This window comes from Cataglyphis hispanica, chromosome 1, assembly GCF_021464435.1.
Source record: "Cataglyphis hispanica isolate Lineage 1 chromosome 1, ULB_Chis1_1.0, whole genome shotgun sequence".
In the NCBI taxonomy this organism is placed as follows: Eukaryota; Metazoa; Arthropoda; class Insecta; order Hymenoptera; family Formicidae; genus Cataglyphis; species Cataglyphis hispanica.
The window spans coordinates 15,351,157-15,372,517 of NC_065954.1; the positions used below are offsets into that span (position 1 = coordinate 15,351,157).

Below are 21,361 nucleotides of genomic sequence, written 5' to 3' on the forward strand. Positions count from 1 at the left end.
ATTTAGAAAATATAATATAAAATATAATATAGTACAGCTAAAAAGTGACTTTTTTACCATAAATTTTTAATTTTTTTTATGTATATCTAATGTATACATTAAATATTATTATGTCATAAATTCAGAATCTATTTAGGATTTGTATAACACAAATTATAAAATTTAAGAAAATTATTTCTAATAAAGAGAGAGTAGAAATATATATATTATTGTATATAAAAAATTACAAATTGATGGTAAAAAAGTTGCATTATATATAATTACAAAATTAAAGCAATTATATACAGAGAAGTTTATACAATAAAATTATATAATAGTACATAGCTAAAATATCTATAGTACATAACTAAGATATATATATATATATATATATATATATATATATATATATATATATATGTGTGTGTGTGTGTGTGTGTGTGTAAAATTTTTGCAATAATTATTTATAATAATTAATACAATAAAAATGTGTAATGATTAAACTATCCTTTTATTGGTTGTGAAATATTCTGTGTTTTTTTCTTAACAGACTTAACCAGTGCTTGTAATTCCGTCGATAATTTTTCATTTGTTCTTGGCTTTTTAAATTGCTTATTCTGAAAGATTTAAAACATTTGTATAGATATATTGGTGTAGATATAAACATATATATAAAATAATGTATAAATTGTTGCTAATGAAAATATTTTTTACTTACATCTTCTGTACGTGCTTCATTATCAGCTCTCCTCTTTAACTTTTCACTAACTAAAGCTTCTGTACCTTTTGTCTTTCTGTAATGTGGATCTGCAGGATCAATATTGAAATGATGTGATGTAAACAAAGCGGCAAATCTCGGATCTTTGACATTAACTTCAAAATCGTCATCTTTTATTTCCTCTTGCACATTCTTTTTTTTGTTGAGACGTTTTCGTTTAGATTTCGACATAGTAGCATTTTCCTCAATTTGCTTCATATTGAAATGCTTTTTGCCATCCTCGTCTTGATCCATCAGAAGTAATTCTAATTCGGCTTTACGTTGATTTTCTTCCTGTTCATTCGATGAATCTATATCATTAGTATCCTTATCTTTTTTTCTATTCCTATGAGATAATTTTCTGTTTTTAAATTCTTCTGCAAAATATTTCTCATTTATATCAACATCAGATGGCAAAGAGTCTTCTAAATCACTTTTTTGACTTTCCTCTTTAAGCTTCTTTTCTTCTCTCTTAGCTTTCTTTTTCGCTTTACGTTTCTCTAGAAACTGCTCAAAAGGCGTGAGTTCTTCTTTATTTTTTAATCTTTCTTTAACCAATTTCTCAGCCTTTTCTTTGGTGCCTAAGCCCCATGTAAATTCCAATTCGACATCCTTGTTCTTCTTTGCCTCTTCTTCTTCTTCAATAGATTTTAGTAAAGATTTATACTTTCCAATTGAATCATCATTTACTTCTGACTCCAAATTATCATTGTTTCTGTCAATTATATCTTCCTTTTCCTCTATAAAATATAAAAATATTATACGTTAAATATACATATAAATTAAATCAATAAAATAACAATATAGTAATCTCACATACCTGAATCATCTTCGCTACCACTCGCTAGGTATGTCTGTAGATCGTTTTCGTCAATATCCTGTAATTTTCCAGAATTCAACTTTTGAGTAAACTCTTGCCTGTCTACATTTGTTTCATCCCATGTTAATTGTACTTTAACTTGTTGTAAAGCGGTTGTCGTAAATTGTCTTGGTTCATATTTTGCAAGTTCTGGTATCTCAGTACATATCTCTTTAGGTTCCTTCAACAAATATCCCATATTTGAAAATTATATACTTTTTAACTTTTTGTGACAGATAAGTGATACATTTTGCATATTCTGATTTTAATAAATACCTGATCAAATGTCATATCACTTGGTACAAATCTGAGGTCTAATTTAGTTGCAGTCGATTCATATTCAATTCCATCACATTCTATATATACTTTATTTGCTGTTTCAGCAGAATCAAACTCAGCAACAGCATAATAATATTTCAATCGATTTAATTGATACTGTCTCAATTTCTCCATATGATATGTTGCACCTTCCTCATTCTAAGAAGAGATCACATAACAATTAATGAAAAAAACATTATCTAAACATTATCTAATTGTATAGAATATTTAAAAAATCATCTTTTCATACATCATCCCCAATTTCGTCTTCACTATTAACATCTTCACTTTTTAGTTCTATTGGCCCACTGATCTCTTCCTCCTTCATTCGTTTCTGACCAAACTCTGATGGATAAATCTAAAAAATTAATAAATTGTTATAAAGGATATATAAATTTATAAAATTAATATATATTTGTATATATAATATATAATTTTTAATTACACTATAATTATATTAAAAATTATTTTATATATATTTTTAAATCACAATATATACAATAGAAAGAAAAATACACATATACATACATATATACATATATACATATATATATATATATATATATATATATATATAAAATATACATATATTTTATGTTATTATTAATTATCATTATTTTAAACTCATTAATTTTGTTATTATCATATATTATAAATTTATTATTACTATAACTGAGTGGATAAGTCCTCCACTGGGTAAAAATGAATTTAACAAAATCATTAAGTCTACAGCACGTATTCTATCCCAATCCATATTACAAATGGCTAATCTATTTGTAATCTCATCTGTTGTTTCAGCTTCTTTGTCTAATTCACCCCAATTATGTTCAATTTCTTCCTCAATATCTAAAGAAAATTATACAAATTAGATTAAATATAAGATATATATATATATATATATATATATATATATATATATATATATATAGGTGTGTAATAAAATAAAATATTACCACTAGTTTCAGATAATTCTTCTTCTGAAGAACTATCAGTCAACAAGACACCTTCACCTCTAGCATAATTCACACTCAGATCTTTCAATCTTTCTTTAATTTCACTTGTAAGTCTGCCACTTTCATTTTCTCTTCTTGTATGCAACTGTTTTTCATTTTCATCACAATCTAATTGGGAAAATTCTTTCTGAATAGATTCAGTATGTTCAATCTCATTATTATCTAAAGATTCATTATTAGATTCATCATCGGAACATTTTTCATTTGGTTTAATTTGAGGTAAATCTCTATTACTCGTAGTACAAGTATCATTGCTCTGATCATTCTCACTTTTTTTGTCCGAGGGATCTTTTACTGAGCTTGATTCAATTTTCTTTATCGACTTCTTTTTGCCCTTTGCTTTTTTTATGTCCTTTATTTCTTTCGTCTTGTCATCTTTTTTATTTGTAGATGGCATAGATGCATCTTCATCTTCGCTGCTAGATAGATCATAATATTTCCTAAGATTTTCAATAGTAGTCTGATTGATCGGTCTACCACGCTTATCAATAGTATATTTCACAGTAAACTTTTTATCCTTAAACATATCTTTAAATCGATGATCAATCTTGACTTTCCTTTCAGCCTTGGGAATGCGTCGAAATTTCGGATCTTTCGCGATATGCGCGAAACGCGCGTCTTTCAACATTTCATCCATTTTACTCCTAATATTACTAATCACTTTCTTAAATTACAAATACAATATCCTTAATCTTAAAATTTTTGCATATAAAAATGTACAGATATATGCAAATGCAAAAATTCGCATCCACGAATGCTGCACGTCTGCACGTGTCTTCGCGACAGATAAGATTAGGTTAGTTCAAATTAGGATGGACTGGGTTAGCTTGGTCATAGATAAAAGTATCATAAGAGGTATCTTATATAGAATTGTATTATAAGGCTTTTTTGCGCATGCGCATTGAGTGCTTTTAATAAAATAGTTATCTTGAAATAAAATAGAATCTATGAAATGAGATCCTCAAGGCTCTATTTAATCATTTTTTTAAATTATTTAAAAATTTTTGGATAACAGTAAAAATAAAATAAAAAATAACATATACACCAATTATTTTAATTAATATATTTACGTATCAATTTAACTTGTTTTTTTGCAAGATGTTGCTAAAACTGAGATGTTCATATACATGATTGCAATCGTCATTACGTCATATATTCGCGAAAGAGGAAGCCCGTCTAGCAATACTGCCAGAGTTCGATTTTTACAATTTTTAAAATTTGAAGTAATAAGTATTATAATAATAAGAATCAGTCTAATCTTTTCTATCTATTCTATGGTATTCGTTATCTATTTACATTTAATACGGAAGTAAAATTTCAGAAAAAATTTCAACTAAAATTTCATTTTAACAAGAAAAAAGAAAGGAATTTTGAATAACATTTTGAAGAACAATTATATAAATGTACTGATATATGATTTAATGTTTAAAAATATTTATTTATATCTACTAAAAAGGTGGAAACAAATAATTAATATTAAATATAATAAAAATTTAATGCCTTTTCTATATACAAATTGATTTTTTCAAATGAATTTATATTATGATTATCATATACAGTAATCCCAAAATTTTCATATTTTTTATTATAAATATACATACATCTTTATTAATACCTAAGGAAATATATACAAATTTTTAATGGTTTTGATTAAATATGTAAGTGTTATTATAAATATTTTAGTATAGAATGTACAAAATAAATGTTATTTCCTAGACCTTAGTGTCTACTATTATTTACATATGTATTTATGGATATATAAATATAATATAATAATTGTCTATATAGTTTTTAACTCATTATCTTTCTAAAAGGCGGTAGTAGTTAAACATAACAGAAAAAGTAATAGTATATAAATATTATTATTAATAGTTATAATATATATATATATATATATATATATATTAATAAGTATTGTATATATTATATTTAATAATCTTTGGAATGTGTCTAAGTGAGATATACTATCACTAAGATGATGACTATACATGTGAAAGTCATACCAGCAACTAAAATAAATCCATCTTGTTTGGCTCTTTGTTCTATGAGCCTCATAGTAGTATTAGAAAGACCTAAAGTATTACCGATATCTATCAAACGTTTGTGAGCTCCTTTTAACGTTACTCTTTGAGATCTTAAATTATCTAAGACACTACTTCCCTGATGTAACAAATCATCTACGCCATGAATGGCATTATGCATACTATTATTATGTTGGAGAGTGTGATCAATTAAAATATCTACATGATCGTTGCTGGTAAACTTTCTAGCCAGCAAGGCCTCTCTTTCTGCTTCTTCTCTTTGCTGCCGGATCATACGGGCGCACAATGAATTTAAAGCAGCGGCGAGATGACGGCTGTCGTATTTCAACTGATCAACTCTCATTCTGGCATTCTGTCTCTGCGACACAGGTCCCTTGAGACATAGCACATCGAGTCGCTCGCAATTACTAAGGGAAAAATACCTGTTAATTTAATTGTTCATAGGGGAACAATGCTATACGCAAAAAAAAATGACGATGAATACATTATTTCGATTCTGGCTACCTGTTGATAAGATTGAGTTTGCTTTCTATAGACTCCTTCACTTCCTCTAGATCTGCATTAGATGATTTTCTTTCCAGTTGCGAAAAAAGATGTTGCGTTTCCTGTATTAATTTATTAGTCTGATGATACAACGTTTCCATATTGTCTGCACAGTCGAAATTTTAATTAATATTTATCGATAAACCAAAAATTTTCACACGATTGTGTGATCTGGTGTCACCTACGGCTCTACGCTAACCAATGACGTGTACTAACCACGGAACATGAAACTACATAGAATTGAACATGAAACTACATACTCTATATAAAGGCAATAAAGACAAAACTAAAGATGTCAAACTAAAAAAATAAAAATATGACGACTGCTGATTGGCTGTTCATAGAGGATTTCTTGAGACTAATTTTTTAGGAACTTAGCAATCCTTTGTCAGAGAAGCCTGAAAGACGTCACTGCCCGGTTTTATAAACGATCTCTGAAAATGCGCGATACGTAATGGTATGTACTTTAATTACATGCTTTTAGCTTTGTATTTCTAATATTATGTCGGATATTATCATGTTTTTATTTCATCGATCTACATTTAAAATACGCAAATGTAATTTCATTATTTGAATTCGTTTGAAGAGCAAACACTAAATAAAATCGCATTATTTATAATATTTGTATACATAATATATAGAATCGATTTTTTTCAGCAAAATTATCGTCAATAATTTTTAACTTGCAAACCGTGTAGTTAAAATGATAGGTAATTTTGTAATTTTAATTTAAAAAATAAATATTAATTAATTAAGATTTAATAGCAATTTGTAAGAAAAAGTTATTAATATTTTGTTTTAAATATTAATATTTTTTTATTATAATTTGTATAGCATGTCATATGTTACATATTACATTGTTAAGTTTAGGCGTAATTTTGCTTTTAATAAAATTTTTTTAAGAAATTTTTAAAAAATTTTTTAAAATTTACTACTATATAAAATAACATAAATTATAGTTATAGATATATAACTAGGTTTATTTTTATCAAGCAAACTCAAGAGATAAATATATATGTGTTATTTTTATTTGTGTACGTATGCAACTCATTTGGTACCGTTATGCACTAAAAATAGAGAATGCTAGAGCAAGCTAAAGCGCGCGGAGCATCTTCCTGCGTCGCCAGGAATCTCGATCGTTGGCAGCATGCTTATATATGCACTTCTTTCGCGCCGCCTGTCATAAATCATACAGGAGAACATGGCACGTCATGGTAGTAGCTACTTAGTTATTCCGTAAGACAGGAAAATCTCTATTGTAAGGAATGCGTAATAATTGGGAACGCGAAAGGGGAAAAACATTGACGTGATTTACAACGTAGAATAGTCCGCTGATAAATTATGCGATAAGATTATCGCATTATTTATTCAGAATATTCTTGAAGGCTCTCTCGACGCTTTTTGTATTGAAATTGTTTTTTACTAATACGGAATTACTTTAATGATTTTTTCAGTTAAAAATCAAGAAAAGATCAGTTTCTAATAAATCGATGAGTTTATAAATATTATTTTGTTTCCGCGAAACATTTGAAATTACCTCGTACATTATGTAAATATTAATTAAACTAATTAGGAAACGTGTAACGATTAGGAATGTAAAATGTGTGAAAGGAAAGGAAAATAGTTTATACACGCAAAACTTTTTCATAATGTAATAATCTAATAATAAATTATAAATACATGAATGCATGTTACAATTATAAATACAAAATGTGAAGAAAATGAGGAGTATTTATTTAGGTATATCGCGCGCACGTCCACGTTCAAAATTTATTGTTGTTTCCTTAGATACGAATCGGGCGATTGTCGACAGTTTAATTTGATACAATCAAGAACGCGATCTTAAATTAACATTATATTACTCTTCGCAATTGGATGCTGTAGGAAAGCAGTCGGTATTTTCTAAATGATATTTTTGAATTCGCGTTGTACTAAGGGAGGTCAGGAGGTCTCGTAGAATCGCAATCGTTATGATGTTTGATCATCGACGTCGACTTTCGGCTGCTGCGCGCATCTCGTCATCCTCGCGAGATGTTGAAGGGACCCGCGAAGCAACGGGTAACGGTACATTACGGACTCATTGGAATTCACAGTACGCTCTCTCTATTCTCGTATACGTACGTATGTACGACACAGGTTTTGTTACAAAGTCCGGTTTCTTGTAAAAGCGCGCGCAAGCAGGGCAATGCGCCGTCCATCGTGTTTTAGGGGCAGACTCGAGTCGCGATGCAATCTATAAACAGGAAGTAGTACGCCCGCTTTTGCCCCCGTGCATCGTCCTGATGATCTTGACCCTCTCTTTCTTTCTCTCTTTCTCTCTCTATCTTTCTCTCTCTCTCTCTCTAGGTCAGCAGGTTAAAGTCGATATCGTCTCGGCGGTTGTATTGACACACTCCCGGAAAACGCTTACCGATATTGTTACAGTTGCTATTTACATGAAAAACACAAGTATTTGATTTAATTAGATTTGTGCGTGTTTTAATTATAGTGATAATTTAATATAGATTTTAATAAGTGATTTATTTATTGTTGAAAATTACTTAAATTATAGATAAATAACAGAAGATAAATAATACAGAATTTTATATTGATTATATCCTTCACGTTAAACAAATTTACATATTTTGATGGAAAGATACTTAACGTCGATGAGCAATAAATTACGTCATATATTCCGGATTAAATAATCGCAGAGGAAACATCACATGCTTTTCATTAGAATTAAATCTCGCCGCTGTTGTCTTTTTTGTGCGATTTATAGTAAGATGTCCGGGTTCCGCCGTCCATCAGATATCCTCGAACGGTACAAAAAATCAGTCGAACAGGATTATTCTACAAGTGTGAGATGCGTCGTAAAAATAAATTACATAACGACGATCGCCCGTTCGGATAGCGATTCACAATCCTCAAGCAATTCTGCAAAACGCGTTCATCTTATTACGATATAATAACACGCGTGATGTAACTTTACGACGACGTAAAGCGCTTAAGCGAGCCGGTGAACGACGCTCCTCCCGTCACCAGATACCCGAGCTCATTTTAAACGCGCTATTTGCACCTGCTCGAAACCGGCTCGGGGAGGCGGCGAGTCTAGTGAACTCAATCGAATTCCGAGACCGGATTCCGCGAAACGCCGCGGTCGTCCACTGTCCCGATTTGCTTTTTCATTTGCCGACGGAATAAGTGCCCCCCGAGGTTTTTGGCACGAGAAAGAGAGAAGGATGAAAACAAGGAGGATGCTGGCTCAAACCGTATTTGTACTTCAACTATCCAGAGCGGATAAGGACATTTTGTACTGAATCGATTGTTAAAATTATCGTGTTTTCTGTATCGATCATTATCGTATCGAGACATTATCACAGTTGAATGGTTTATAACAAGAGTAGAATAATTTTTCATCATTTATGAGATTTACTTAAATATAAAATTTAAAGTGGATCCTGCATATAGATTTGATCTTATTCTTGCTTTGAATTGTTTCAATAAGCAACGCATTTTATCTTTTCTCTAAAATAAGTTTATTTACAAATTTAAATTTATTAAATTTAAATATTAATTTTTCTTCAGACAATTTCTTTAAAATTGTTTTAAACGGATTTAATTTATAATAAAAAACGTTTAAAGGTATTAATGATAGTTTTTCTATTCTTTATATATAGATGTGTAAAATATCTAATATTAAATTTTTATGGCATTATTCGCTGCTTTATTTCGTATTTTTATAGCAAAAAAGACATTTACATAAAAGAGCAAAGTATAAAATGCATGTGTGTGTGTGTATGTGTGAAGAATAAATACGGTTTGAGTATTTAACGAGAGAATAGACTTATTCATCGATTATTAGTCCAGAAAAATAGTCGAAAGTCTTGAAGAGATGTTATATAAATTTATAGAAATTTATCATCGATGAAATCCATCAACTGCGGCAATATTCTGTAGTTCGCGTCAGATGATAGATTATCTTATCGCACATTATAAATAATTCGTTTAGGTCTCATCAATTGAAATGCAATGTCATAAATGCAATACAACGCAAAGACACTAAGACGAAGAGTGGTTCATTCACTAGAAGTATTTCTTTTAAGAAATCTTCATTGTGTTAGTTTCGTTCTAAAATTAACTCGTTATTAATCTTTCTATCTTATGATTTTAACTGTACAAAATATTTGACTTCCAAAATTATGCATTTTCATAAATCTTTCAGATTGAAAGAATATAATATAAAAAACAGCTTGTATTTATAAAGAAATATTATAAAATTTTCGATTAAAGTTGATGATCGATTGAAGAAAAAGGATCACAAAATTTATAACTACGAAGCGGGGTCTTTCCGTAAAAAAAGGAGACAGATTTATTTTGTTTGGGACGGAATTCATTTCGTGCAGTCATAGATTTATCAGATTTCTCTCAAGAAATAAATCTAGCTAGTTAAGAACTGGCTCTTAATTATCTGCAAAATTTCAAAGTTGTGAATAAATCTAGCGTCGCATCGATGAGATTGCCGAACTATTCGAGGATCTTGGCGCTCGAAATCGCTCTATACCATTTTGGCAAGATGCGAATTGTTTATAGCGAATCCCCTCGTTTCGGCGAAGAGACAGTCCAAGATGCTTGTGACACTTATGACATTCGATGAAGATTAGAAGCTCGGTACGGCCGGTGGCGTGTCGCTAGACGAACTCGCCGTATTTCTTGGCTTGCAAACGCAACCGCTTTCTACTAGCACGTAATCCTGGCCGGTCAAGGTCACTGGACCCAGAGGAATCACCAGAAACAGGTACGGTACGTAGGTCTGCGTGCATTCGCCGTGAACCACGTCGCATTCCTTCGATCTGAAACAACAACCAATGAAAGATTCTATTGGGTTCGTTCACCGGACTGGAGAATGTGTTTAGAGTTGTGTTTGCGTGAGATGTGATTCCGCGGCGCTCGAATATATAAGCAACGCTGACATAACTTCCTATAACAGATTTCAAAAATTTCAAGAAATGCTTATAACATGAAGGAAAGTTATTGATGTACAATTATGCGACATTCGCAGCTGTCGTTTTTATAATTGGACGAAAAGAAGAGCGATCTTTTTAAATTATCTTCTCATGCGTCTTAATATATCATTATTCTGAATCTGAAGTTCTTCGAATGTATATATTTCAATAGACAAACAAAAAATTTTATTTATCTGTTAAAAATTGTGAAAGGGATTTCAATTATTGATTCAATATACGTATATATTTTTCCTTACAATTAGCGATATTTTATACTAGAATCAGAGGTTTCAGTTATCTTTCGGAAGGAATTCCGTATAAAAAAAGGTCTCAAAAGTAGGCGTATGTCGATCACGAACACACAGTCGTAAACCAGTTCAGCCTACTGTGCCACATTCGAATTAATTCAGCAAGCAGATGGCCCAGGTGAATTTCAATCCGGTCCCGCTGCTTTCTATAAATCACTGTTTAAAATTTCGTCCAATATATCGCATCGATAAATATTAACCACAACACGAATCCCATCTACATAAATTAATTGTAGAAATATATTTAGCAAAGCACCTATAGGGTGTTCTATAAAAATCATTGAATATTTTACAGACGAATTTGCAATCAATTTTTACTTTGCCAAAATTTCCAGGCCAAAATCTTCGTAGAAGATAACTTTTTTTAGAAAAATGGAAAGATTTGCCGTATGAAGTGAGCCATTGATTTAAAAATTTAAATATTTGTTTTATGCTAATTTTATTTCGAAAAACAGCCTTGTTGAAAAATTTGAAACTGCAAAAAATTAAGATACTGATAAATGCAAAAATTGATTTCAAATTCTCCAAAAGTCTCATTGTCAATTGTATACTCACTCGCAGACTTCGAAGACAACCTGTTGCAAGAGATCAGGGAATTTCTGAACGATCGTTACCGGTTGTCCGCTAGTGAGGCTGATACCGTACATAGGCGCCGTGGTGTTGTACCTCGTTTTGCAGAGTCTGGCGGGCGAACCGCAACTTTCCTTCGCGGAAACCGCACGGCCTGAAAACCCAGTGACGATTACTTCGTCGCTATATAATTTTTCTGTCTTGTAATGGGCAATTATAATATAACATGCACTATGATACTTGAGACTGCTTTATCATATTTTTTACATGTTATATGTTATATTATACTTATATGCGCAAATATCTACTCGTATACTTAACATATAACGTTATTGAGGTTTATTGGCAGTATAAGAACGTTATAATACGGTGTATATTGTAAGATGGAGTCCCGTAATAGTACGGGATTAAATGTGTGGGTCCCTAAAGAATTATGACTATTTAAAGATTTTTCCAAATATATCAAATGCAAATTATTTGTCAATTTGTTTCTATAATGCGCAAAAAATGTTATTATTTAAGTTTAAATTTGTCATTGTTTTGAGAACAAAGATAAAATTATAAATAGTAAAATCTTCTAGATAACATAATATATAATTATTTTATCTACAAAATTTTTATAGAAGACATCAACAAGATTTTTTCCTGTATAAAAGCCACGTGTATATATATTTTTATTTTTTAAATATTGAAATATAAATTTGTAATAGCTGATCGCGTGGTAATACTGTATTAATTTCTTTTGTTAGGACTCGGCACAATTATCGAAGGATAATTAATTTTTCCGACTGAGTTATGTCCTTGGTTAGCAATTGGCGTTGGATCGAGATTCGCTCTCGGAATCAACGATATATCCTGAGGAACATACATATATACATATATATATATATATATATGCTCGAAACGGCGAGTGGGTCGTTGGCGGGTCCCGTTATGAACACAACGATAACTGTATTGGCCGGATAACACGGTGCCTTATTACCCGGTCCCGGAGTCGGTGCGCCACCGACTTCGACTTGATTATCGAGAGGATCGAGAACCTGGATGCCACGATCGGAAAACTCATCGCGGCGGATCACCTCTCCGGCCGCGCGAATTTTGCAGAGACCCTGACGACGACCGGTCAGGGAATACGAAGCGATTGGAAGCGGGTTTTCGTGTCATAAGGACAGCTGCATAACTCAAGGCTGCAGGGCACCACGAGTAAGCCGCGATCGTAAACGGCCATGCATGCCGGTAGTATCTACCTACTTCGCGACTGGCCGTTCTAATTTTTGTGAAGGCTTCAAACGTCGAGCATCGCGAATTTTTGCGAAGCCTGCGTGGGAATAGTGTCGTTTTACGCAAATATTGTAGCAAATATAGCGCGCGCGTCTTCCGGATAACTTGCATTTCCGGCGAATCCGATTGAATAAGCGATAGATTCTGGAATCTCAAGATCTCTATTGAAAGTTTATCTGTTTTGATTTACATACACAATGTTTTCGATAAGAGTATAAAAAATGTAATATTTACTTATCTAAGTTCCATGTTTGTTACACGTTAAAATAATCATTTAAATACTATTATTATCTCAATTTTATTTCATTGTGCCTGGCGGGAAGGCACGGAGATATTTTTCTGTGGTTGTTTTCTTTTATAACTTCGATTGCCCTGTATGAATTAATGATTATTACTGCTCGCTGCTTGTTAGCGATGAGTGATTTTATTATCTCCTTTTTGATTTATTTTAGTTAGATTATTATTAGTTTTCGAAAGGAATAGAGAGCAATATGATCATATATGATCGTGTCGCTCATTTCGGATAACAAGACTCAGGTGCGAGCTAAAGAAATTCAAAAGTTGAGCTTCTTTGCTTACATTTCCGGAGCTTCGTCCTTCAAACCTTCGCGACTGCATAGCCTTCGAGCGTCAACGCTGTCAGTGTCTCGCGTTCGTAACGCTATACGTCTTCTTCGGTTTCGAATTATAATCGGAAAGAGTGTATTAAATAATATATAATAATATTAACATTAAAATGCTAATAATTTGGTAGTCGTTTTTGGACTATAACACATTCTTAAATATAATCTAGATTTGCATTTATTAGACTCTCAACTTTAAGAAACTTGGTAGCATACATTTCTTCAAAATTAAAAAAGAGAGAAGTGATAAAACTTTTTTTTTTTATATAAATTGTGTTATTCTTTTCAATTTTTATTCGCATCGAAATCATTGCGGTGACCAAGTTTCCATACTTTTTGTAGATAACAACTTTCATCCTCGATTTATATTTAATAAAGATAAAATCTTGAATAATTTATTTATTTACACACTCACAACTAAGAGTGGCATAATTGATTTTATATGTAATTAAACTTTCGTTCGTAATTCGAATATTGCGTATGAACCGATTAATGAGAGATTAACGAGTTTACGAACAACTTCTCTAACAGATCATAAACATCATATACATACATATAATTCTCTAGTGCGACGTTTATTTAAATAAAAATATTAAAAATATTGCAATTCTTGCACGCGAATGTGCTACAAATATAGAGGGTCAAGATAAAGCAAGATTAATGTCTCGCATGGTTTGGAAGCAGCAGGAAAAGCTGCGCATTCAGATACGCAGAGCACATTGCGTTCAAACATGGGCTCACCGTTCCGGGAGTTTCCAGCGATGGAGTAGTCTCCGTGAGCCACTTTGTAGTTGTACAAAAGCGCCTGCCTTGTCCGTTCGGGATCAATCGTCCGTGGCTGATGCGATCGCGCGGTTCGACTACTGCCAGTCCACAGATTCTTGAAGCTCCTCGATATCGCGGTTCTGCAAGAACGGTTCATGTACCATCAGTTGCACTCTCTGCCTAGGGAGCCATTAGATCTTTTTCTTTTATCTTAAGCTACCATTCAATTAGTATTTGGATACATTATAATTTGATTCTTAAGATAAAGTTCGACAGTCTCTTAACATCGTAAACTTAATTTATTTGTTTTTCCAAAATTTTCCAGAAAATTAGATTAAAGTAAAAAATACAACAAATAAAATATTTATATCTGTATGTTAAATATCTATTTCCAGTAATAACAGTTTGATTTTTATTTGAAATTATTGATAATATATGTAACTATTATAATTATTGATAATAATAATAATAGAAAAAATTGATGACAGATTTGCAGATGGATTAAATATATATGAATATAAATCAGATATTAAAAATTATAAATACATTCTACTTTTCCAAATTTTCTGTGCTATACATTTGTTTTAATTTGAAAACATAAAATTTGGTATTTACGAGGGATATTGCATATTATTTGGTCCTATACAGTCATTTGGATCGGTGAGTGCATCGCCCCAAACATATTTGAGACCCAGGCCGTTGCCCTCGCATTTCTTGGCATCATATGCATGCGTAAACGCCGTGATAATAAGTATCAGACCGAGATACCTGGACATCTAAAATCAAATGATCAATATGAAATATATTTTAAGAAATTATGTTTGAAAATTTTGACATGTTTTAGAAATGGAACAGACACCCTACAAATAATTGAATATGTTTCATGATGTGTTCTTTGACATAATATTTTTTAATATTTTGAAGAACTTTTGTAGCGATTTCTATTTAGAAAATTTGAAGGAAGATTATCATTGATTCCATCTAGCTTATGTGTAAAATAAAAACTTATTGTATATATATCTAAATATATAACTTTAGTTTGAAACGTAATATTTCAAAAAACGGCGGCTAATTAATTTATTATCTGATGTTGCTTAGTATCTAATTAGATTACGCTTAAAGTGATAGCGTGGATATTTTACATTAGATCTTATGTATAGATATTCCAATATCTCACTTGCAGAATAGTAGACTGCAAACGTAACATAACAGCTGCATTAGATAAACTAGATAAAGCATTTCGCCGCGAGCGAAATCTTGATGGTAAGGCGTTATCTTTTTGTTAATAAATATTAAATATCCTTGGCGATGTGAACTGATGCTTCGTCAGGATGCGTAAGCACGAAGAACGCACGAGCGAATGAGCGAGCGAACAATCTTAGAACTCGAGTTCGCAAGAGGTCAAGAGCAAGTAAATGACACACGCAGGTGTGATGATATTTTATAGCCTAGAAGAAAATTCCGTAATGGCTTCCTGAATCCAAGCAATTTCATGGAGCAGTGAGTCACTGCTGTAGACAGATATTCTTCAAAGAGAAAATATATATATGATCAATATGTAAATATTCGTGTAAAAAAAATTATTTATATTTCTAACATGATGAGATATCAATATTAATAAGTATAACTGATGAAGTCGAACGAGGAGCAAAGTTTTATTTCAGATAATTCTCTAAAAGAAAGAAACGTGTTTAAAAAATGCGTTTTTTAAATCAAATTTTTATTTATTTCCATTTTCTAAGACTCTATTTAAAAACGATTATGAACTGATTAGTTCTCTTTTTTCAAAGAGAAAATTCTATAAAATTCTATATATATATATATATATATATATATATATATATATATATATATTTGTGTGTGTGTATATTCTCCGCAAAAAAACTACGTTTCTATGGAGAAGCGGATACAGTTGATTCCCGTTTGCACTCAATCATGTATTTTTAGTTATCGAGATACATATATATTGCTCTAATTAATCTTGTTTACGGTACGAGCACCGTACGCGTAACGAGGCGAGTAATTTGATGTAACGGATGATCGTCGGTTCGCCGGGAAATCACCGGTTCTTGCGGGGGCTCACCATGATTTCCCTCTCGGAATCTACATCGAAAGGATTTCCGTTTCGCAGATGAAGTTCGTTGTGAAAAAAAATCGTCTAGTATTCTTTTTCCTTTCGCGGCGCTTCGTATGTGAAAATCGCGTTGTTTGTAAAGGAATGAAAGAGAGAGAGAGAGAGAGAGGGAAAAGAAAAAATAAAGAAAGAGAATAAACAACGAGATAAAACGCGAATTAACAAAATTAATTAACAATTAATCGTGATCACATAATCGATGCACGACTCCCTACATGCAATACGGGGTTTCTAGGTTGCTGAAACCACGTGTACATCCGTTAGACACGCTTATGTGTTTGCTATTATGACGAGTGAAAGCGATCGGAAAGAAGCTCGTCGATCGCGCATTTTGATTGCGATTTTCGTACGTATACCGGTGCCCGCGTTACCTGCGCGGAATAATAAGCGATGATTGCTTTTCAACGTTGATGTCAGTTCTCGTCTGGCGAGACGCAATTAACCCTGACATGATTAAGAAGCACTGACCATCAATATAGATCCGCTGTTCTTTAGAAAGAAGAATTTAGAAATCTTAAAAAAAGTCGTAATGACATTTGAGCTACATTTTAAAATATCATGGTGTAAGTAGTTCTATTTAAAAAAAAAGTCTGATGATATATTTATGATATTTAGATATTGACCAGTCTTCCATTTTTTATTTGAAAATATTCTAATTTTTAATCCAAATCTTTCTTTAATTAATATTTTATAATTTTTCTTTGAAAAAAAAATATTTAAATCCAAAAACTTTAAACTTTGCTATATCTATTAGTCTTTGAAAAACGATAAAATTTATTGCAAACTTGGTTTTTTTCTTTCTAGATTACTTAATAGATCTCATGCAGCGAAAGAACTGTATATTTTTGTGCCATCCATATAAAAAAATAATATTTTATATAAAAGTTGTCTAAGAATTATTAGATTTTCGCATTGCGGTAAACATAAATCGATAAAAATTTCGAAAACAATTATTTCCTCTCACATAGAGACAATAATTTGACTGACATTTGACAGGCGCACTTTAATAACAAACAACAAAGAGAAAGAGAGAGAGAGAGAGAGAGAGAGAGAGAGAGAGAGAGAGAGAGAGAGCAAGGAAATCATTAGCGGATAACCGTCCAAGGTTGGTCAATGGCCGTGACCGTCGAGAGCGCGCTCATGCATTCAACATACCTGTTACCTCGACAAATCCTTGATCCTCAGCATTGATTCTCCTCAATCTCTTTTCTCAATCACGTATATCCGCGTAATCATAATATGGATTACGAATTATTCGGATTGAGAGAGTTCCATTAACGATATCGAGAGAAAATTAGTACGCGGAGATAGATGGACCGTTACAGCCGCGTGCTCGAAAAAGTGCTTAATAATAAAAGATGTATGTGTTGATGCGATGTTAAGTCGAAAGAAGGACAATAATTTCTAATACGGCTACGTGAATGAATTCACGCAACAATTGACGGATGATGATTACTCTCTCTCGTTATACAAGCTAAAACTCTTCTAGATCCGCGCGCGATCCTGATTATTCTTTCCACTCCATCGCTCGCTTTTGACATTATCCCCATCCAGGGAACGAAATAAAAACCGAGCCGTGTTTCTTTTTGCGGACGCGAAAAAGGCGCTCGATTAATATTACGATTAATCAAAGTTCCGCCGGCGCTTCCCGTAGCGCGGCTTTATTTTGCGGATCGGGAAAGGATCGAGCATAGAAAGAGGAAAGAGAAGGAAGAGAGAGAGAGAGAGAGAGAGAGAGAGAGAGAGAGAGAGAGCTAATTCGATCTTACAACCGTATCTTTTATTCCGATACGTCCCGCTGTATAACGTTACTTACTCCTCCGTTGCGACCTTGCGGTTAATTAAAAGCGTTCTCACGCCGATCAACGCGTTCTCGGGGATCTGCGATGTGGATCGGTGGAACGCGTCGGGTCTTTTTACGGTCTCTCGCTTCGCCCTGAATTTTTGCACGAGAATCATGATGAGACGCGTCGTGCATACGCGATCTCTGTATATATTTCGAATTTCCGATACTCTGGCTGATCGAGATTCCGAGAGAATACGAATCCATGGTTAATGAGAAAGAAATTTCAGTATTATAGTTGTGATGTCGATGAATTGGTCAATACTATTGCAAAATCTCACATTCTTTAACATAGTTCTCAGAATATCCTATAATTGAAACTTTTTTATATACATATATTCTCTTCCATAATATTAATTAATAATAATTAAACATTTTTTATGCAAACACATTAATCCAGATACATATTTATAGAAATTCCATATAATTTTTGCATTTTCCTATTCAAAAGAATTTATCAAAGCAAAACTAATTAAGACAATACCAACAATTGTGCGAATATATTTATCAATTTTTTTTTAATTAAATAATGTTCAATTTAATAAAAAAAAAAAAACTTTATTGTCGTGTCGAAATATGCGCGGCTAAACGATCAAGAGGAAGAGAAACAACGTGCACGTGGGAATCATATGAACTCGAGAACCCGCGATCGGAAGTTCTTCGCCGGCTCCACGCTGGCGGCGATTTTGGATGGAGAAGTTGCGTTTATTTCAAACGATTTCTCACGTTCTTTTGTAATCCTTTCTCGGCTAGACATAAAAATGATGTTATTATTACCGATCAAATTAAAACTGCCTTCTGTTCCTCTTCTCATCCTTTACACATGGTTTGTCGTTGTAGAATCTTTCGGAAATGTATTTTATAAACAGATTATGTATATTCTTTTTTTTCTACATATGACATTATTTCTTATTTCAATAAAAATCAAAAATTTATAAAATATATCTTTTCTCGCGTCTACTTATATTGCAAATATGAAATAATTTTGACAATCATTGAAATGAAATAAAGTAGAATATCTGAAGTTTGAAATTTAGCTTTATATATATTTATATAGTTCTTTGCGATTTATCAGAAAAGATTCAATATAATATAGGTCTTTAATTTTTCGTATCGTTTCTCTTCTTTAGAGCAGTACATGATATAATAATTAATGAAATATATTTCTGAAATCCTCAAAAAATTCATCACAATTAGTCGCTATTATCAATTCACTAATAAAATATTCTATACTATCTTTGAATCTATTTTTTATCAATTTTCGTTAATTCGATTTATATTTATTTTATAGATATTTTTTCTGTGATTAATGAAAAGTTTGATTAAGGAATAAATTCATGCTTTCATCTGCTTTGAGAAACAGATGGTTTCTATGGTCCACACGCGTCAAGAAATCTAACGGTAATATTGAATCGTCCAAAACGTTTCTTCTCGTATGTAAGTCGGATTTTATCGAGGGTACTTGAGTTTACTTATCCTCTTACTCGATAACGGTATACGTGTTTCGGTGATTCATTTCGTGAATAAATTATTATAACTGTCGTATTGCGCGTGAGACTGAAATTCTTTCTCGTCTTGTGGTCGATGTTATGTCAAATGAGCAATCGCATATTTGCTTCATTTTATAAAAATATTTTAAAAGGCAAGTAAAAAATTAAATTACATCAGATGTGTTTTTGATATTAAACACATTTTCAAAAATTGACACTAGCCAAAATTCTTATTTAAAAATTTAAAGGATGTTGATTTAATAGTAAGTCAACATTTTTATCAAGTACCAGTGAAATAAAACAAAATGTATAATAAATATATATATATATATATATATATATATATATATATATAAATATATATAATTCAGCGTTGTTTCACAATTTTTCTTGTCGATTGTTGATTATGTTGGTGACAGAAAGAATTTTTGACCAATATTCTTCAAAGAAGCGAGAGTGAATTGTAATTTCAAATACCTCAAGAACAATTCGCAATCTGCAGCTGCATAGCTAAACGTCACGCATTTTATGTCTTGAGATAATAAATTTTTGAGCACCCGACCTCAGACTGAACACCGCGCTTTAACATCGCTTGTCTTGAAGCATTTTAACTCTACCTGTGCTCGCGTAGACAATCATGAGGGATGTTTTGTGATCGCCGATCTTTACAGGCGCGAACCTGGATCATGATCATTTTTCTTTGTGACAAACTCAAAACAAACGAAATTTATAAGCCTTACGAGAATCGGTTGACGCCGGTGGTATTCAAATTGCAATTTTGAAGAAACATTTATTTGCTTTTACTCACCGTGAGGAGCATTTGTTTCAGACTGCGTTACAAGTCCTTTCTCGGCCCGTCCTCGGCGACCTCCACGTTACATTAAAATCAACCGGAATGTCCTCGCGAGAAATATCGGGTAAGTATAAAAAAAAAAAAAAATATCAAAAAGAGAAATATGAAAATTGGAGCACACGAGTCTCTCGTTCTTTCCCTCTCTCTCTCTCTCTCTCTCAAGCACCGTTCATGTCACTGCACCGGATGTCGAGTGAGGTCGAATACCTCCGTCCTCGCAGGTGGATGTCCAGAGGTTGACTGTAGAATCGTAAGTAACCGCTCTCTGTGCTTGGGCAGCGAGCCGGGGCGAAAGAGGGGATCTCTCTTTCTCTCTGACTGGGGATACTGGCCCCTATTCTTCCTCTAAACCTTTTTCCGCCTGCTGATGAAGAAAGATGATCCGGTGTGAAAGAGGGTAGCCCCCGCTGCGGCTCCTTTTTTCAGGCAAATCAGGCAATATAGAATAACTAAAGCTACTTTTGTAATAATAGAACTGACAGAAAACTGTGAATCATTAAAAAAAAAATAATCCAGTTTTTATTTAAAAAAAGAGAATTAATTTCAAATTAATGAGAAATTTATTGATTGATATTTAAAATAATATGAACTTTAATGGCCAAATTTAACGCTCACTATGACAAAAAAAAATTTGATTTGAAAGTTTTGCAATATAAAAAAAGATAAAAGAAACTCTTAAGCTCGAATAATTTCACACATAGAGTGTCTTATATTGGAAAAAAATCACAGAATTAGAGAAAGAGAGAAAGAGGAAAACCTTTTTATAAAGATTGGATATATCAAAGTATTTCTAAAATCAATTTTAAAAATTGTAGTAAAATATGTAATAATATATATATTACATAAATATATTATAATTTTTTTTCTCGTAAAGCATGATAGGATAATCCAATATTTTATATTTCTCTGACTTTTTTATTATTAATATATTAATATATCTAGTATTATGTATGCTATATAGTATGAATATAATAAGAAGACCTTTCAGTATATTCATA

At 32.0% G+C, this 21,361-nt stretch overlaps 3 protein-coding genes across 3 annotated transcripts; all 3 read right to left on the reverse strand.

Annotated features, from left to right (window-relative positions):
• Nucleotides 1–379: 379 nt before the first annotated feature.
• Nucleotides 380–3,702, reverse strand: LOC126848358 (ESF1 homolog). The gene is made up of 7 exons (XM_050589191.1): nucleotides 2,867–3,702; nucleotides 2,581–2,759; nucleotides 2,164–2,271; nucleotides 1,872–2,072; nucleotides 1,557–1,776; nucleotides 698–1,476; nucleotides 380–596 (listed from the first exon to the last, which is right to left on the reverse strand). Exons 1-7 carry the CDS (start codon nucleotides 3,561–3,563, stop codon nucleotides 483–485), a joined length of 2,298 nt encoding a protein of 765 aa, XP_050445148.1. The 5' UTR covers nucleotides 3,564–3,702; the 3' UTR covers nucleotides 380–482.
• A 641-nt stretch (nucleotides 3,703–4,343) lies between these two features.
• On the reverse strand, nucleotides 4,344–5,711 carry LOC126848909 (Golgi SNAP receptor complex member 2). The gene is made up of 2 exons (XM_050590237.1): nucleotides 5,473–5,711; nucleotides 4,344–5,375 (listed from the first exon to the last, which is right to left on the reverse strand). The coding sequence occupies exons 1-2, from the start codon at nucleotides 5,610–5,612 to the stop codon at nucleotides 4,877–4,879; spliced, it is 639 nt and encodes a 212-aa protein (XP_050446194.1). The 5' UTR covers nucleotides 5,613–5,711; the 3' UTR covers nucleotides 4,344–4,876.
• A 1,424-nt stretch (nucleotides 5,712–7,135) lies between these two features.
• On the reverse strand, nucleotides 7,136–20,601 carry LOC126848852 (uncharacterized). Its single transcript, XM_050590112.1, has 5 exons — nucleotides 20,319–20,601; nucleotides 14,659–14,819; nucleotides 14,020–14,183; nucleotides 11,360–11,528; nucleotides 7,136–10,343 (listed from the first exon to the last, which is right to left on the reverse strand). Exons 1-5 carry the CDS (start codon nucleotides 20,328–20,330, stop codon nucleotides 10,151–10,153), a joined length of 699 nt encoding a protein of 232 aa, XP_050446069.1. The 5' UTR covers nucleotides 20,331–20,601; the 3' UTR covers nucleotides 7,136–10,150.
• Between the last annotated feature and the right edge of the window lie 760 nt (nucleotides 20,602–21,361).